General features: G+C 33.3%; 1 protein-coding gene and 1 pseudogene across 1 annotated transcript; both read left to right on the top strand.

The window, feature by feature from the left end:
* Positions 1–786: 786 nt before the first annotated feature.
* On the top strand, positions 787–7,509 carry LOC114724190 (uncharacterized). Its single transcript, XM_028910500.1, has 10 exons — positions 787–1,039; positions 2,749–2,874; positions 3,158–3,245; positions 3,987–4,072; positions 4,164–4,376; positions 5,095–5,282; positions 5,980–6,138; positions 6,227–6,307; positions 6,411–6,465; positions 7,253–7,509. Exons 1-10 carry the CDS (start codon positions 929–931, stop codon positions 7,397–7,399), a joined length of 1,254 nt encoding a protein of 417 aa, XP_028766333.1. The 5' UTR covers positions 787–928; the 3' UTR covers positions 7,400–7,509.
* Positions 7,510–8,944: 1,435 nt separating this feature from the next.
* On the top strand, positions 8,945–10,480 carry LOC114724189 (protein kinase PINOID 2-like; annotated as a pseudogene).
* The last annotated feature ends 9,425 nt before the right edge of the window (positions 10,481–19,905 follow it).

Consider the following 19,905-nt stretch of genomic DNA (forward strand, 5'->3'; position numbering starts at 1 on the left):
TATCTATGCTCAAATTTTGTGTGCATTGTTATGACAAAATTATTCATAATTCATAGCTCATGCGTTTTCTAGTTATATTTTTGAAATCTTGTGATACCTGATTCATTTAAAAAAGGTTTGGATTTAACATTATAGGATCCGAATATATTCAATTAATGAGATTTAAACATCTTGATTGAGATTTGAATATATTAAATATCCTAATTAATTTTATTTATAAGTTTTAATTTAAGTTTGTTTTCATATTTGATGTGTGTGTTTTTTTAAATTTTATTCTTAGTTATTTATTCTCTCTATTTTACCACACTCTTTCTCATTTATTGTTGATTTGTTTCTTTTATTAACCTCTTTACAAATAAGGACATACTTAATATATATTTCTTACTTTTTTTAGTTAATATTATTTTTGATTTTTAATACAAGAGCTAGTTGAGAATTTTATTTGATAATAAATATAAGATCTTGATGTATTTTATCTTTCAAATTTGTAGTTTATTTTCTCAAATATGTCAAGAGTTTTTATGTTAAAAATATTTCCATCAATTGATATTTCATGATTAAAAAGAGTATTTTAAAAAATCTATTTATATTTATAATAAATAATTAATTTAACTAATTTTTTGTTGAAGGAAAAAAAGTTGACTATTTATTACCAATGTATCATTTTAACTATTTTTTTCCCCTAAGCAAATGAGAGGATGTACTGTTACAGTGCTGGACCATTGCATGAGTACCAAACGGGTAATTTTTCTCGATTCCACCCGCCCTCCGCCCCAAACAAAGAATAGCTGGAAAATAGAATAGAAGCATCATCGCCTGGAAAGAGAGCTGTAATTGGCCTGTTGACGGACTCTGGGGTTTCTCCGACGTGTACTCAAGGTTCAGTCTTCGTGTCGCTTCTTGGGAGGAAAAGGGAGAGGTATCGAAAATGTCTCTGACTGGCGTGAAAATGTCGGAAGACGTTTGGTTTACTTGTGTCACTCATGCATTGTCTACTGAGACTGAAGAGATCATGGGTCTTCTCCTGGGCGATATAGAGGTCATTCATATTTCAATTTCCACTATTTTCTTTTATCGGTAATCATTTTGTGCTCAATGGGCATTGATCTATGCATCAATTTCTTGATGCTTTTTGGTGGGGTTTGGGTATTTCTAGTTGGGGGTGCTGGGATTCTCTGCACTTGGCATGTATTCGGTTGTTCACTTGAATTTAATATTCAAACTCCTATAGTAATGCTCATTATATGTGGGATTTGCGTATTTTTTTGGCATTTCTTGGTGGGGAAATATAAGCAGTTCCTTTTATTCCTTTTTTCGGTCAATGAAGTGAAATGGAGGGTAATTTTTTGCAAGTTAAGTACCATATTTTAAGGAGACTAATATTAAATGGAGCTCTAGAAGATTTAATACGAGTTTGCTCCTTACTCGAGTGGGTTAGGAAGATCTATGCTCGCGAATCAAAGGCTGGAGAGGGTTCTTACCGTTACTCTAACTGAACGAGGCGGTTTCACTATTAGTAATCAACCATCTGGCTCCCCAGGAGCGAGAAGGTTGCTTGCTGTATGAATAAGGATTATAGCTTGGCCATTTCTAAGACATTGAAAAGCATGGTACCAAAGAGGAAACATAAGATATTAGTTTGTTTTTGTTTCACACTTTCCTTCATGGCACACAAAGTGGTGATTGCTGCACCCTTCATTTCCAATATTCTGTCTATAATATGTATGTATGGTGTTGTTCTTGATTCTTGAAGATACCCTTCAGTTTTCTCTTGTGATTCTGCTTTTTTGCATGACCTACTGTATATTTATTTTTGCTTGAGGTTCAGCACGTTGGGTTTTGATTACTTAGTATATGGCCTTTGATTTGAAAGACAGCGCCACAAGTTAGAAATTTTGAGCACTTAGGACCGGACAAACTGGCGTGACCTATTCATTTCCAGACATTCCAGTTTGTGCCTTACCTCAGATCTGAACGAGGCGGTTTCACTATTAGGGGTGGTAGATATATTGAAATGGGAAAAATTCATCATCTGTTGTATTTTTCTTTCTAAATGATATACTCAAGCCATCCTTATCTATCTCTGGTGGAGTTCCCATTTCTCAGGGATGTGATAAGCACATAGATTCACGTGAATTTTCATAAATAATAAACCACTGTCGTCATGGTAAACCCAATGCTTTCCTACAGTTCAACCTGTTATCGTGTTATTAAGATCTACAATATGCTTAAAGTGAGTGATCAGCCCATGATCACTTTTGTCTCTATCCATTGTCTTGTATTTTCAAGTTCACAGTATTGCTAATTTGGCTATTGATCATTTTTGCTGATCAGTTTTCACTAAACCACTCCATTGTTCTTTTGATGATAGAATTAAATCATTTTTCTTAAGAAAAACAGAGCATTCAACTCAATGACATAATACTTAATACCTTTGAATTATTGCTGAATGACAAGGAGGGGAGCACAGTAGTTGAGTCGTGACTCACGAGACTTTTGCATTCTTTGCTTTGCACAAATTATTCTGTGTGTCAAGATTCCTTGTAGTTTCTAAACCTAGCTTATGTCATTTTCATCCATGCAAATCTGTCACTGCTTTATCAATCTTTGGTTTGCACAAATTGAGTACACCTAGTAGACTTATTTTAAGCAACACGGTTTATTCATTATCTTCCTACATTCAGTATCTTTCCTGTTTACCAGGATTTTTATCAGGCTGTGTTTTAACTTATAGTTTTGTGGATTCAGCATTCAAAAAACGGGAATGTGACAGCGTTAATATGGGGAGCATCTCCTCAGACAAGGTCCGATCGGCGAAAGGACCGAGTAGAGACTAACCCTGAACAGTTGGCAGCTGCATCAGCACTGGCTGAGATATCCTAATTCGTTCTTGTTGGTTTTGTGCATATAATATCTATTTTAGTTAATTTTATTTTGGTTTTAATTTCTACATTATTTCGTCTTGACACTGCTTCTTTTATTCTTTGGCCCACCCTGAAAACTCGATCAACTTTTACAAATGTCTCATTCTAGCGACCTTTTAACTAGCAGCTGATCGTGAATGACAATCTCTTCTTGGTTGTTTTTCTTTTTCTTTTCTTTTTTTTTTTGGTTGAATTTTCTTTGGTGCTTTGTTGTGCCATTAACTTTATAGCACAGAATGACCATATCTAGTGGTAGAACAACAAGGGTGATCGGTTGGTACCATTCACATCCTCATATTACAGTTCTTCCTTCTCATGTTGGTGAGTGCTGGACGATTAAATCACTTGAACTTCTTCCCTTTTCGTCCCTTTGTTTTATCTTCAACAGTCTTAAAGATCATGAACGTGTATGAGAAAATTATCTGTTCTTTTCATTCAATTGACATAATTAGCTTAAAAGGATTATTGACTATTTTATTATTAAGTTGTTCATATTTCATGCTTCATGTTTATGGTATGACATTGAGTAGTTATATGTTCCCAAGTATGGAATGACAATTTCGTTGAAGTGGCAAGTCGTGATTAGTCTGTTTTGACACAGATTGAATGACAATTTTAGACATGAAGCACTGCATTACTTGCTGCTATATTTTTGGAATCATATTATTCTCTATTTTAAGTCAAACTGAAGAGTTAAGTTTATAACTGGCTCTATTACTAGCATGAGCATGTGACGCAAATCTGATTTACTTTTGATTTCACCATAGCTAAGTATGACTTTGTGCTGTACGTACAAGTAATGTGAAGGAAAAAAAATTCTACCATATGGCAAGAGATATTGAAATCAATTGGAGGGGTACATGAACAAAAGATGTGAAAATGATACAAAGACAATATGTGTGCCATCCACATTTCTAGTTCTTTTCCTTTCGATTCGTAACATTTACTTTAGAGGTTACAGTGGCCTTCTATGCAACTTCTATCTTTTGAATTATTTCCTACTACCTATAACTGTTTTTATGCACAAACACCAAATATATAACCATGTCTTCACAATTGCAGATGTGCGAACTCAGGCAATGTATCAACTTCTTGATTCTGGGTTTATTGGATTGATATTTTCTTGTTACAGTGAAGATGCAAACAAGGTTTGTCTCAAATGTGTGATTGCTGTGAAGCATCTTTCATGCTATATTTATTCATTAACTATAACTTGAAATAATTTTCAACTGTATATAGGTTGGAAGAATTCAAGTAATTGCTTTCCAGTCATCTGACAGGAAGCAGAATCAAATGACAAGGTCTATACCTGCATCTCCTGTAAATAGAAGCTCAGTTATTGATCTTGATCCATCTCCTAGTTCCTCAGAGAATGTGTCAATAAGATCTGGTTCCTTAAAGGCGGAGAGTCCAGATCAGGATACTGGTGATTCGAAGATTACTGGAACTAAGGTACTAATATAGAATATTCTTGACTATACAACTTCAAAACCTGATATGACTAAAGCTTTTAATCCCTCCCTCTCTAAATTGTTTGTTTCTTTGCTCAATTTTTTTAATGAGTTCCTTTATTCTGACTCACTGTCAGTGAAGGATTATACCTGTCGGGAAATTGATAGTTGTAGGATCCTGTGTATTGGATATAGCTCTGCTGGCAAGGGGGTGATAGAGAATGCACAGTGAAGTTTTTCTTTCTTTCTCCCCCCCCCCCTCTGGGTAGAAGTCACTCAAGCGAAACTACAATATAAGAATTATTATAAACATATAGGCTTTAATGTTAATGAGAAGAGCTATTTGGAGATCAATCATCTAAGTGTGATGCAGCGTTTTAATGAGCATTAATTATTAATTTGTTTTGCATTTATAGTTTTCCCTGTATTGTAGCTATTTTATTTAGGATTTCTCATTTTTCTATTCAAGTTGTTTTCAAGATAATGCCTTAGTCATTTTAAGTTGAACAGATGACGTGTTGTTGGTTTTTCTTTTTGGGGTATGGTAAAGTATGGCTTGAGCAGAAATGCTCAAGGTCGATGTTGTGGGAGATGAATTCAGCCCTTTGAGTGCTGAGGCTATTCCTATCAGTATATTTGATATCTATATGCTTTACAGGATAAAAAAACTTGACTATGTGCTGCCATCATTTTTCTGACTATATTGCTTGCTTGGCTAGGGTGTGGGAAGATCTTCGGACTTGGGGAATTTCTTTGCTAATGCTGATGCTGCCAGCTATCTAGGGAGAGAAAAGGATGGAGGAAACTACAATTCCAACACTTTGGACACTGCCACTGTTGATGTTGATCCAATGGATATGTCAGAAAGCATGCAGGAAGCTATGCATCGTTCAAATTTGGACATGAGGTACAGATGAGTATGTACTTGACCAATAATGTCTCGTTAATCATTATTAGCTTAGCTTTATGATTTTCAGATCTCAAGGATGAAGACAAAAGTTCACGATAGCTGTTTATTATTGAGAACAAAAGCCTACTCTTTTGAATATAGATTGTCACTGTTTTAATAAATCCCTGTAAATAATTTTAATGCTCCGCAGAGTGATAATTCTCCTGCACTTATGTTTCCATTGGTTAGCCAACCCCAACTTGGAAAATATCTAGATGGGTCATTCAACTGTCATTTTTACACATTCGATGTGTCTCACAATGTGCTATCAAAGGATATGCTATAGCCGATTTGTGTGCCTAATTTGCACATAGCCTCTATGATTTACATCTTTATAGTATGTTATACACCATAGTTGTCCTAGGGAGAAGTATTATCGGGTAGTTCATGCGAACACTTGCATTCTCGTGTATGCTTTTCATCATCTCTATAGTTGAGCAGTAACCTTGTTTGTCAGAACTCTAGCTCTGGATGGTTAGATAGAACCATAGGTAGATAATACTAAATGTAAAAATGGTCCTGCTGGATATCTCATTCTGTCTTGATGTTCTTTTGAGAATGCATGTTGATGGGTCAATTATGGTTTATCTTTGAAGAGCTTGATGAGAGACAGTTCTTGATCTTGAGGCCTCAAATGGTTTTTGTTTGGTGACAGTGGTGCTGAATATGTAAGAAAAGAAATCCCTCTTTATGTTTTGCCAACCTCATCCCTTATCAACATTGATTCACCATTATCATCATATACGGATCTGCAACATGTACTATTCGATGAGGAGCGGACTGCATATAACCAGGCCATTTTACAAAACATGAGGTGAAGATTCTATGTGCAATATGCCGCTATCAAATATATGCATAAAAGATTTACTGAAGAATTCGATTATTATTTTTCTCAATCTCAGGGATGGGAAGGTGCATCCGCTCGCTTTCATCCATCATACTTCAACATACCAGGCTTCATTATGCAAATTGATTGAATATTGGTCAGAATTAAAAAGATATCTTTCTTTTTTTCTTTTTATTTCTTTTAATTTTTATAAATTTTGGTTTTTTTTGGGTAATAATTTTATCTCTTTGACATTGCAGTCTAAGTCCTGCTATGCAAGCACTACAAGATCGATTGAGAGAAAATGAAATTCGGGTATGTACTGATTTCTTAATTTCTATGTCAAGGTAGAAACATTCTCTAGTTTTCGGGGAACTTGGATATATTATAATCTCGTATAATTTCATTTCATGCTTTACAAAGGCCCTAGTTTGGATTGGAAGTTAAGTTGCCCAATTCTATGTACGACCTTTGCTTGCCGTTCAACGTTTCATGAGCTATCAATACAGGCTATGCCTTCTAATCAAGGGAGGTTTTCTCTATCATACCGGAAAGCCTCTGGTGGGAGAAAGAGAGAGGAGCCATGGGGTCCACAGGATGGATCTCACTAGGTGCTGCCAACCCCCCCTTCACAGTACCTCTCTGGTGCGGGAGAGAATCCGCGGTCTCTAATAAACCTGTTCAACCTTGTAAAACCATGAGGCTGGATCAATAAAATAATACCCTTCCGATGCCAAATATAAGGTCTATTTTCTATTGTAAATCACATTACAAAGTGGGTTTATATTTAGGATTGGAGGAATAGAATATATTTGGAAGCGATTTTTATAGCTCAGGCTCAGTCTATTCATCCATTGTTGACTTAAAACAAACGCCTGCATTTTGAACCTTTTAACAAGGATTATTGTGGTTTATTCATTGATAGCTCATATAAGTTGCATTACAAACTTAAATTCTTTTAATGGACAGCCCCAACTTCCCGCCGTAGGCTAAACTGCATTTAGAGCTCCATGTTGACAGCTCTTATGTTCAACTTGCCTATAACTTCAGTCAGTCATGCTCATTCTGACAGTGTTTGACACATCTACTCCTGTTGCAACAGTTAGGAGTTCTGAGTGCTGAGGCCGCAAGTCTGGAAGGGGAGGCATTTAGACAGAGTGAAGCAGGTTCTGGATCTCCCCGTCAAGTTCAATCTCCTATTGCCAGGAATGTACCCAGTCCGGGAAGCCGCAGCAGAAAAGGGTATTAACCTGAAAACGTCTTTCTTCCAAAGGTTCTGCTTCAATTCACATACACCACCACGGTGATTGGCATTATTTTTGGTACAAGAAATATGGCTGCTTCAATTCACATACACCCCACGGTGATTGGCATTATTTTTGGTACAAGAAATATGGCATGTAACGAGAAAATGGTATTGAGTTGCCAAGTTTGCTATACTGGGAATGATCGTATATGTTGAATTCTGCTATTGTATAAATGATGCTTCCAACATTTTGTTCCGTCTGGCAAAAGAAGAGCATTTTATTCAATAAAATGCTGATCTTAAGGAAATAACAGGCTTAAATTAGGGGGGGGAAAACAGAGAGAAAATGCATTGTATATAGGATAATAGGTATAGGTTGTGGAATTTACTATGTCGCGTGACTAATATTTATTGTGAGAAATAGACAAGGAGAAAAGAAGGCTGCCTCCAAAAAGATGTTCATGTTAGTGTACGTGGGGCATCACTGTAGTTGTACAGTCTTCTGGAGATAATGTTGAGTCTCATTCCTATGCTACGACCCGACTGGTCAAATATTTTTCCTACTCATAGCCCTATGCCCTACTTTCAATATCATGCCAATGCTTTGTCCAGAAAAAATCTTGAAAATGATTGGCTCTTTTGTATAAATTATTATAATAAATAAAATTAAAACTCACTATTTGTAGATATTTATTATTATATAGTGAAAGTTTTCACTTTTCAGGATTATACTACACGCATATATATGCATCATAATATATTTTTAAAAAGTGCAAAATAAGATAAATATATGTATACTCCTTGTTTCTTTTAATTTTTATTTTACTTGTTAAGTTATTAAATGTGCTTATTCAGGTTGGAGCTTTTTGATTCAACTGACATTTGATTAAGGATAAGGTTGTGTATTCTTTTTTTTTTTTTTATGAGCATTGAGCTTTTTATTTTTTGTATAAAGAAATTTTTTTGGGCCCCCCGGGGGGGGGGGGACAAAAGTGGTTGTCTGAATCCGAATTGTCGCCCAACTCATGCACTTTTGTCGCCTCCTCATGTAGCCGAGTGATGGTCACAGCCAACTCCCGACACATAAATTTAATGAGCCAAATATCTAATATTCAGTAGCACTAGATTAGATTTAACCATTGATGCATCTAAATTAAAATCAATCCATTTTATTATTATTATTATTTAAGAAAAAACCGGGTTTCTTCCAAAGTTGTTGATAATTTAATTTAAATTAAACAAAGTAGATTTATACAAGATATTATAAAGTGAATAATGATTGTATCAGCTAATGTAAAGTCGTCTAATCTACTATTAAAAACCACCGAAACATGCAGCCAAAACAAAAATCTCAATAATAACCCCACGAGCCATTTTTATTAAAACTTGCTAGTATGTGCCATCACCCCCACACGGCATATATATCCACTCGCTAAAATTCAACACCTGATCTAATCATGGAAAAGCGTTCCTTCATATCCCTTCTATAAATACAACCAACCCACGCACACCCAAAAATTAAAGTAGCAAACTTGCAAGAATATAGCTTTAGCCATGTGCGATTTGAGTCATATCAAGAGGCCTCACAGAGCGAACCAGCCTGCTTGGCAAGCAATAAAGCAGCTTTGCTCCGAGCAGGGTCAAGTTAGACTGGACCAATTCCACCTCCTCCGCCGGCTTGGCTCCGGCGACGTTGGCAAGGTGTTCCTCTGCGAGATCAAGCACACAGTGACGAACGACTTTGATCAGTACGGTGGCGGTCGGGGTTGTTACTATGCCTTGAAAGTTGTTGATAGAGAGTGTCTCAGAATGAAGAATAAGCTGAAGAGAGCTGAGGTTGAGAGACAAGTTTTGAGTGTTCTTGATCACCCTTTTCTTCCAACGCTATATGCTAACTTCGATGCTTATCACTACTCGTGTTTGCTCATCGATTACTGCCATGGCGGTGACTTGTTCAGGCTTCAACAAAACCAGCCACGTCTTCGTTTTAGCGTCTCAGCTGTTAAGTAAGTTCCTAACAAAACTTATTCATTAGAGTCCACTCATATACATATATACTTAACAAATCCTAGCTAACAGTTTTATTACGTCTTTTGAAGAGTGATTTTAATACTTCATATACATGTGTTGACAGATTCTATGCAGCTGAAGTGCTTCTGGCTCTTGAATATCTGCACATGATGGGAATAATTTACAGAGACCTAAAGCCAGAGAATGTTCTTATTCAAGAAGATGGCCACGTCATGCTCTCTGACTTTGATCTCTCACTACATCACTGTGAGGCTCACCCACAGCTTCTGAAAAGCAGACTCGAACACGACAAGACTGCAACAACGAAGAAGAAGAAGAAGAGTGCTAGTTTCTGCTGTGAAAACTCAGTGGAGGATGGGGTGATAATCAGGAGGAGGAAGAACAAAGCATATTCCAGCATAGTTGATGACGTGGAGTTATCAGCGGAACCAATGAAGGCAAGATCCAACTCATTTGTTGGGACCCACGAATATTAGCTCCAGAGATGATACTAGGGTTAGGACACGGGGGTGCAGTGGATTGGTGGGCGTACGGGGTGTTTCTGTACGAGCTGTTGTATGGGATCACGCCTTTCAAAGACAAAGACAGCAAGAAGACAATGAGGAACATTATAGGGAAGTCGTCGGTGAGGTTTCCGACAAGTGATCATCGGTTCAGAGATGATGAGGAAGAAGAAGAGATAGCGAAGGCACATGACCTGATAAGAAAGCTTCTGGTGAAGAATCCTGAGAAGAGACTAGGATCTATGAGAGGGTCTTGCGAGATTAAGAGACATGAATTCTTTGAAGGCACGAACTGGGCCTTAATTAGATCGAATAAACCACCTCTTGTCCCTAAAGAAGAGAGCAATAACGATGTTTCGGTATTATCAGCCTTGGTCAAGCAGAAAGCTACAATGGAGACCCCTCAGAAAATTGATTTCTTCTGAAACGGAAATTAAAACTGGGAATATATATTAGAGAGAAGGCTTCAAGGCTGTATTATGCGAATTGTTGTACTGTGCTAGCTTTGGATGTTTGTACTTATTTTTTTTCCCTATATACATATATATATTTATCAAAAATAATAAAAGTTGTAGGCCTAAACTTAGCGTTTGGAGTTCAATTGGCACTACAAAATATGGATGAAAAATATTACTAGCCCGTTCTCAATACTACGTCTAAAAAACTAGTTGGCAATGTTAAAAAAGAAATTAGTTAAATCGGTTAATTATAATAAATATATATTAAATTTTTTAATTTAACATCCTTAATCATGTGCATTATCATAAAGAAATTAATAGAAATATTTTGAAAAAAATTATAAATTTAGAAGATAAAATGGATCGAGGTTTTGTATTTCGTACAAAATATGATAACCAGGAGTAAAATTTAATTTTTTAAATTACGACAAGAGCATTGAGTAGGATACATATTTTCATAAATTAAAAATATGTAAGTAAATTTTACGTTCAGTCATTAACGAAAACTTTCAATTGATTGAATCTAATTAATTAGATGTGTTAATTTCACTCTTTAACTGCACTCTATGCGAGCTAGAGTGAATTCATTGCTTATACTCAGAAAAATATAATCCCTTTTTTCATTTTTAGGTCTTCTAATTTGTCGATCTGCTCACAAGATTAATAATAGCAAAGTTAATTTTTGTATTCTTCCTATCTTTAATATATGACCTAATTTGAGAGTTAATGTTGGTTCTATATATAAGACCTATTTCATATGTTTATCAAATTTTTTTCAAATTAATTCTATTGATATTTTCTCAACAATAATCAAATAGGAGAAGAAGTGAGGGAATTAAGAAATATGATTATGGTATTTGAGAAAAATATATCATATTAACTAATTTAATTAATTAACATTCTTAATCTATTTAAAGTAGTTAATTAGGTCCTATATTAAGGATCTAAGGAGTATATAATTTAATTATATACAATCTCTGTCTCTCTCTCTCTCTTTTTTTGGTAGATTAAAAAGAATGCTGTCGTTTTTTAATAATAAATTCTCTGCTATCAGTATGGTCCGTATATGGACGACTATAATAATGTACACGCACATTCTGAAATATAAAAGACAAAACTGAAGACATGCAAGACTGAATGAGAAGCATAGGCATATGCTAAACACACACGTCTTCCTTGTAAAGTTTTCTATCTTAAAGCTTTTAGTCTAATTGTCCTTTTTCATTTCTTAATTACTCTTCCGGTACTTAATATACGACCTAGTAGTTAAGTTGATTTTGATCCTGAATATAAGATAGGGGAAATGACAAATAAAGACCCTTGAATTAGCAAAATCACAAGGAGGTCACCTGAATAAGCTAAATTACCAAGAAGGACCCGGTCTCAAATTGTAATTATGAAATCAGGCTAAAAAGACAAAAATACCCTTCTTCTCTTTCTTCCATCATCCCATCTCTTTCTCTTTCTCTTCGTCTCTGTCATTCTCTCCCTCTTCATCTCCCTCTCTCTCTTCTTCCTTCTGTTCCTCTCCCTCTCAAAAATATTCATCTCCCGCCTATGCATTTATCAATATGATTAAGGTTGTGGCCATTCCCATCAATCTCTATTACAAAAAAGATGGTGACCCATCGTTAATGCTAGTTGGCAGAGGTAATCAGATTGAAGTTGATAGCAATAGTGTTCTGGAGATGGTATACAGAATCAATGTTGGAGAGGATGAGACTCAAGCTACCCAAGACACTACATGTATATATACTTCATGATTGGCACAAGCATCATTTGGTGGGTTGCGGTGTGGTCACTGGGTTATACGGTGGAAGAGAATGAAACGTGAAGTTAATGATGGAAAATGTTAGTTGGAGGATGTTGTAGTTAGTTTGAGATACACTTGTCACCGAATCTTGCAGAAACTAGTTGCTGTCAAAACACCTCTAGTTTTTTGTTATTTGACTTACTATTGTTGTAATTTTACTTAGTAGTGTTGTAACTACAGATTGGTTAGTTTGATCACAGCAACATGATATGACAATCTGAAAATGTTAGTATTTTGTTTATGGGCAGAGCAATGTTAACATTTAGTATTTATAGTTGTTAATGGTATCAATGTAGATCCATTTAATATTCTGAATTCATGACAAATCTCCTCACAGACTTATAATGTCACTTATCACAGTTGTTATTTGGCTTTCCACTCTTGTCAATTGATTTTCATAACTTGTCATTCGCCTTAATCAACTTGTCATAAATTACTTATCAGAACTGGTCATCTGCTAAAGAAATCTGAAAATTCTGTCATTTGAAAAGAGAAAATTAAATTTTTATAAATTGCTTATCAGAAGTTGTCATTCGTCTTACTAAACTTGTTATAAATTGTTTATCAAAACTTGTCATCTGCTAAATAAAACTAAAATTGTCATTTGCCAAGGAATTGTGCAAATTGTCATTTTAATCCAGAATCTTAAATTCCTATGAGTTGCTTATCAGAAGTTGTCATACACCAGTTTCTACAAGATTTAGAAATTGGTTGCTGTCAAAACACCTCTAATTTTTTGTTATTTGACTTACTATTGTTGTAATTTTACTTAGTAGTGTTGTAACTACAGATTAGTTAGTTTGATCATAGCAACATGCTATGACAATCTGAAAATGTTAGTATTTTATTTATGGGCAAAGCAATGTTAACATTTAGTATTTATAGTTGTTAATGGTATCAATGTAGATCCATTCAATGACAAGTCGACTAAAACGAATGACAAATTTAGTAAGGCGAATGACAACTTTTGATAAGCACTTCATAAAAATTTAATTTTCTCTTTTCAAATGACAGAATTTTCAGATTTCTTTAGTAGATGACCAGTTCTGATAAGTAATTTATGACAAATTAATTAAGGCGAATGACAAGTTATGAAAATCAATTGACAAGAGTGGAAAGCCAAATAACAACTGTGATAAGTGAAATTATAAGTCTGTGAAGAGATTTGTCATGAATTCAGAATATTAAATGGATCTACATTGATACCATTAACAACTATAAATACTAAATGTTAACATTGCTCTGCCCATAAACAAAATACTAACATTTTCAGATTGTTATAGCATGTTGCTGTGATCAAACTAACCAATCTGTAGTTACAACACTACTAAGTAAAATTACAACAATAGTAAGTCAAATAACAAAAAACCAGAGGTGTTTTGACAGCAACCAGTTTCTGAATCTTGTAGAAACTGGTGTATGATAACTTCTGATAAGCAACTCATAGGAATTTAAGATTATGGATTAAAATGACAATTTGCACAATTCCTTGGCAAATGACAATTTTAGTTTTATTTAGCAGATGACAAGTTTTGATAAACAATTTATAACAAGTTTAGTAAGACGAATGACAAGTTTAGTAAGACGAATGACAACTTCTGATAAGCAATTTATAAAAATTTAATTTTCTCTTTTCAAATGATAGAATTTTCAGATTTCTTTAGCAGATGACCAGTTCTGATAAGTAATTTATGACAAGTTGATTAAGGCGAATGACAAGTTATGAAAATCAATTGACAAGAGTGGAAAGCCAAATAACAACTGTGATAAGTAACATTATAAGTCTGTGAGGAGATTTGTCATGAATTCAGAATATTAAATGGATCTACATTGATACCATTAACAACTATAAATACTAAATGTTAACATTGCTCTGCCCATAAACAAAAACTAACATTTTCAGATTGTCATATCATGTTGCTGTGATCAAACTAACCAATCTGTAGTTACAACACTACTAAGTAAAATTACAACAATAGTAAGTCAAATAACAAAAAACAGAGGTGTTTTGACAGCAACTAGTTTCTGCAAGATTCGGTGACAAGTGTATCTCAAACTAACTACAACATCCTCCAACTAACATTTTCCATCATTAACTTCACGTTTCATTCTCTTCCACCGTATAACCCAGTGACCACACCGCAACCCACCAAGATGATGCTGTGCCAATCATGAAGTATATATACATGTAGTGTCTTGGGTAGCTTGAGTCTCATCCTCTCCAACATTGATCTGTATACCATCTCCAGAACACTATTGCTATCAACTTCAATCTGATTACCTCTGCCAACTAGCATTAACGATGGGTCACCATCTTTTGTAATAGAGATTGATGGGAATGGCCACAACCTTAATCATATTGATAAATGCATAGGCGGGAGATGAATATTTTTGAGAGGGAGAGGAAACAGAAGGAAGAAGAGAGAGAGGGAGATGAAGAGGGAGAGAAGGACAGAGAGACGAAGAGAAAGAGAAAGAGATGGGATGATGGAAGAAAGAGAAGAAGGGTATTTTTGTCTTTTTAGCCTGATTTCATAATTACAATTTGAGACCGGGTCCTTTTTGGTAATTTAGCTTATTCAGGTGACCTCCTTGTGATTTTGCTAATTCAAGAGTCTTTATTTGTCATTTCCCCTATAAGATATATTTCTCATATTTATCAGTTTTTTCTAAATTACCCTTTTTTGATACTCCCTCAACATAAGCAAATAAAAGAGGGAGGGAGGATATTAAGGAAGATGATTATAATATTTTAAGAAAAAACATGTTATATTCTTATAATTAAATAACTTACCTAACTTTTTTAATTTAATCAAATTAGATAAATGAGTCTTATATTAAGGACCAAAGGAGTAGTTTGAAGTCATGAATATCCAATACATAATATAAGAGTTAGTTAAGAGTTGAATTTGATCTTATATATAAGATTCTAATAACTTTGTCTTCCAAATTTATAATTCGTTATGCAACATATCTTATTAATTGTACATATTAAGAAAGTTTTCATTGGAAGGTAGTTTTAATGTATATGATTAAATAAGGTGGTCTAAGAAATACAACATATATTTGTTATAAATAACCAACCTAACTAGTTTTTTTAAACACTTGTAAATTTGTTAATACCTCCGGTCTTTAATATAAAGCCTAATTAATTAATTTGGAAATACTAAGAAAATTATTAAATTATTTTAAAGTGTTTATATTTATTATTTTTTCTAAACTAATTTGACTCATTTATCAATTGCTATATAATCTAATGATGCATATGAGTATTTAAAGAGATCATATAATAATAAATTATAATTAAATAATTTAGTAACTTTTTTAATCTCTCGAAATTAAATAATTTTGTTAACAAGATTTGAAATTCTGAATATGTCGACCGCAGCTCATGAAACTCCTTTTTGTCTTTACAATTTTTTTTTTGGAGCTGAAGCTCTACAATTATTTTAAACATAATATAGCATAATCTATATAGTACCTTTTTTTTTGGCCTGACATCATCTATATAGTACTATAGTATATTTTAAAACCCCCTGCCCCCCCCCCCCCCAAAAAAAAGGAATATGCATGTGATTACATTATTGAACGGTGTGAGTGTATAAATTTGTGATGTTTTGGAGGAGACTCTGTGTAATTGAATTATTGAAACGGCGCGAGTAGGAACATAAACATCTTACAGCTGTGTGTGTATGTGTGTCTCTGTGTGTGTGTGCGCGTGTGTGTGTGAGCTGTGAGATATTTTGCTGCAAAATAAATGAGTTTGCAAATATCTTAAAGGAAGGTGAGGGAACAATGTCAATTCATGCATGTCCAAAATAAGAGATTGATGGATCACAGGATTAGAACGTGGAATAGGATAGGTGACGTGATCGTTATATACTCCTCCGGTTCTTAATATATGATCTAATTATTGAGTTGATTTTGATCCTAAATATAAGATCTATTTATCATATTTATCAATTTTCTCTAAATTATCCCTGGACATTCTCTCAACCATAATCAAGTAAAAAAGGGAGATGAGGTATTAAGAAAGATGATTATGGGGTTTTAGGAAAAACATATCACGTTTCTTATAATTAACTAACTCATCTAACTTTTTTAATCTAATCAAATTAGTTAAATGAGTCTTATATTAAGGATCAGAAGAGTATTTTCTCAATTACGTTAGTATAATATGTTTTGTTGTCTAAAGAAATAATCTTTTTTTTTTCATTTAGCATTCCTAATAAACTACAAAACTTGTCAATTAATCAATCAGACTCTTTCATCTAATGACTTTTATTAAAGACAATTTTAACATTTTATTAAAAAACTAATTTTAGTAACTTCTTTTTAGTTACATAAATTTGTTAATAAATGCTTATAAATACGTGAAGGGAATAGAAGCAACCAAAAACAAAACCAAGAGGGAAGTAGTATTATGCTTTCATTAAGTAATTAATTATTACTTTAGGAAGCTGGCAAATATATATATATATATATAGACACTCATAAAGATATATACACAAACACAAAATTTAATTCTTGCAAGAATATATATATATATATATATATATAGAGAGAGAGAGAGAGAGAGAGAGAGAGAATAAACTTGAAACAAAAGAGCATCCTATGCCAATGTGTCCGTTTGGTTTTGTACGTTAGGTTATTTTATCTGAGCCTACATACCAAATAACGACAATGGCATGGCAAAGTTTGACGTGGATGGCCATAAAAAGGAAAGGAAATTAAGTACTTACTAGCAATATTTCTTTAATAAAAAATAAGATAATAAGTATAATCTTTATAAATAAACTAGATACAAGGTCATACATTGTACGTAATTTGAAAAATGAGTAGACAGACCCATGCAAATATATATATATATACACACACACACATTCGTTTTAGGACAATATATAGAGCATTATAAATATAACATACTACAATTGCAAAGAATGAATATATGGTTGTAATCACTCAGCATATCATGCTTCCTCTCACCCATAATACAAGAAATTAGTTAACTTTTCTCATGTACCAAAAAAAAAAAAAGTTTAGTCATTAAATATGTCCTAAAATGATATGGTTTTTCCATTTTATCCCTAAAGAATGAAGTTCAAAAATAATAAATAACTTTAAATATATTTTTATTATCTCTCATCTCTCTCCCATATTTAATAGGGGAAAAGTGAAAAAATGACATTAATTATTCTAACGACTTCTTCTAACAAACTTTTTATATTATGGACAAAAGGGAATATAATTGAACTGGTTTTTTTTTTAAAAAAAAGTACACGTTATATTATAATTTTAAAAGTAAAAATAAAAATGCATTTAAATCTAGTATATCCCCTACGCATATAAGAAAATGTCTCTGTGTAATTTTTTTTCCTTGGAACCGAGTCTATGTATAACTGGCAAACGTGGTAATTTGTTGAAGACACATTGGTTGTCATGTTATTAAATTATGTCGACAAAATTGAGCTGTGTAATTAAATGAAAATGGTCCCTCCCCCTAATTTTACAGTGAAACTGATGTTGAGTTATTGTCATACCTTTTCAACTGTCATGTCCATATCCATATTTCTTATCTCTTCCATTTTTGATGATTATTTCACTTGACCACACAATGTTCACTCTTTCTAATTTTAAGTATATGAACTTGCATGATTTTACATATTTTGGCACTTTCTTTTATGCTCCTTTGGTTTCACCAAAAACAATGTGAGGGGAGGAAAAAAAACTCTTGACGTGTTACTTGACAGTTAATAGACTACTTCCAATTTTAATATAATAACTAGTTAAAAATTTGATCTGATTCTAAATATAAGAGCCTAATTTACTTTGTCTCTAATATTTATTTATTTTTTCTTCAAATAATCCATGTTGATTGCACATGTATGTTAAAGTCTTATTAAGGGTAATTCATTTGCACATGATCCATAAAAATATTTTAAGAAAGATGACATCTATTTATTAGAATTAACTAATTCAATTACTTTTCTTAAAAGGGTGTTTGGTATGCGTCAAAAACACTTTTAAAAAATGCTTTCACTAAATCAAGATAAAACCTTTCTCACATGGTTATTTCGTGTATCATAAAATTATTTTGAAAATCATGGTTTAATTTCTATTCAAATATTTTCTTAATATTGGCAAATTAGTTTTTTTAGTTGTTATATATCAAGTAGTGGAGGTAGTATGATATACATGTGAACCTTTGATTTTTTTTTTTTGCTATAGAAATTTTTGGAAAGGGGTTGGGCTCACCCACGATCTAAGGGTAGGGCGAAATCTCTCTTCCTCCTAGGTCATACCAATGTTGGGCAGAACGAGCCGTCAATTACCCTTAGGCGTTTACCTAGACACCCAGGAGCTAGGATGCCTCTCCAAGCACCGTGACTGGAACCACAATAAAGTGATACCCCCCAGGGATCGAACACATACTAACTTGGTCATATGTCTCACCCTTTCGCAAGCTAAACCCATGGACGACGGGTGAACCTTTGATGCTTTTCTTCGAGAGGACTATCCATATGGATGTGAAGTTCTCAGCTCTGTGGGCCATTATTGATACAGGGCCTTGCTCTTTTAGGTAGAAGCCCAATTAGCTCATTCCCTCACTACACCTATTAACCTTTCTTATTTATAATGTTTTGATTTTTAATTATAGTGGGTCCTGTCATCTTGCATGGACAATATGGACTATGGAGCAAGTCCAGATTAAAATTAAGTTGTATTATATTTATAATATGCAAATATATAAACTCATATAATAGAGAGAATGACAAAAAAAAATCTAAAAACTGCATAATTCCAAATTAGGAATTTCTACAAAAACGTGATGTTATTTGCAAGCCAAGTATAGTCAAAATCTATTAAAGTGTCAGAAACAAACTTAATTTGGGATTTAATCATTTTCATGCTCCTTTTCTATCTTTTTCTTTGTATAAAATACACAAATGTAATTTATATATTTTATGCAATATCCAAACGACAGTAAAATATGCAATCCATTAGTTCTTTATAAAAATATTTGTTATTGATCAATATCAACATGGAATTGAAGGGAAAGAAGTAGAAGTCGGAGGGGAATTAAATATAAGTTTTAAGCCAAGCTCATAAAGCTCTTCATCTTACTCTTACACAATGAATTTTATAAACCTTTTGATCACTTAATTTGTTGAGCAATATGTTGTTGTCTCCCCAAATCTACTTCTTCAAGCTCTCTCATCTTCTTTTCTTGGACAATCCTACAATAAAGATATATTTTCTCCAAATCCAAGTACGTACGTAGTTAGTCTAATATTGATATGTATGATATATTATAACTTTAACTTAACTTTATATTTCACTATTTGTTACAAATATGGATCAAATAAACTTCTCACATAGACTCTTAGGTCTAACACTGATTTCCTTAAAAAAGAAGAGATTCTAATCATTTAGGATAATGTAATAAAGACAAAAACAAACGGAATGCTAACAACAACAAAATCAGTACAAACTATCTAGGATAACACATAATGCCTGAGGCCCAAGACCTACTTCCAAGAAAAACCAGACCAGAAAATTTGTAATAATACAAATGAAATCAAATGACTAAGAATTTCATATAATTAATAAAATGTATTCTTTAAAAAAATTAATATATATATATATATATATATATATCTAGGAGATAAGACTAAGAACACAATTCAGTAATATTATATTGAA

Source organism: Neltuma alba, unplaced genomic scaffold, assembly GCF_004799145.2.
Source record: "Neltuma alba isolate B1F8T4 unplaced genomic scaffold, ASM479914v2 tig00012176_pilon, whole genome shotgun sequence".
NCBI lineage: Eukaryota > Viridiplantae > Streptophyta > Magnoliopsida > Fabales > Fabaceae > Neltuma > Neltuma alba.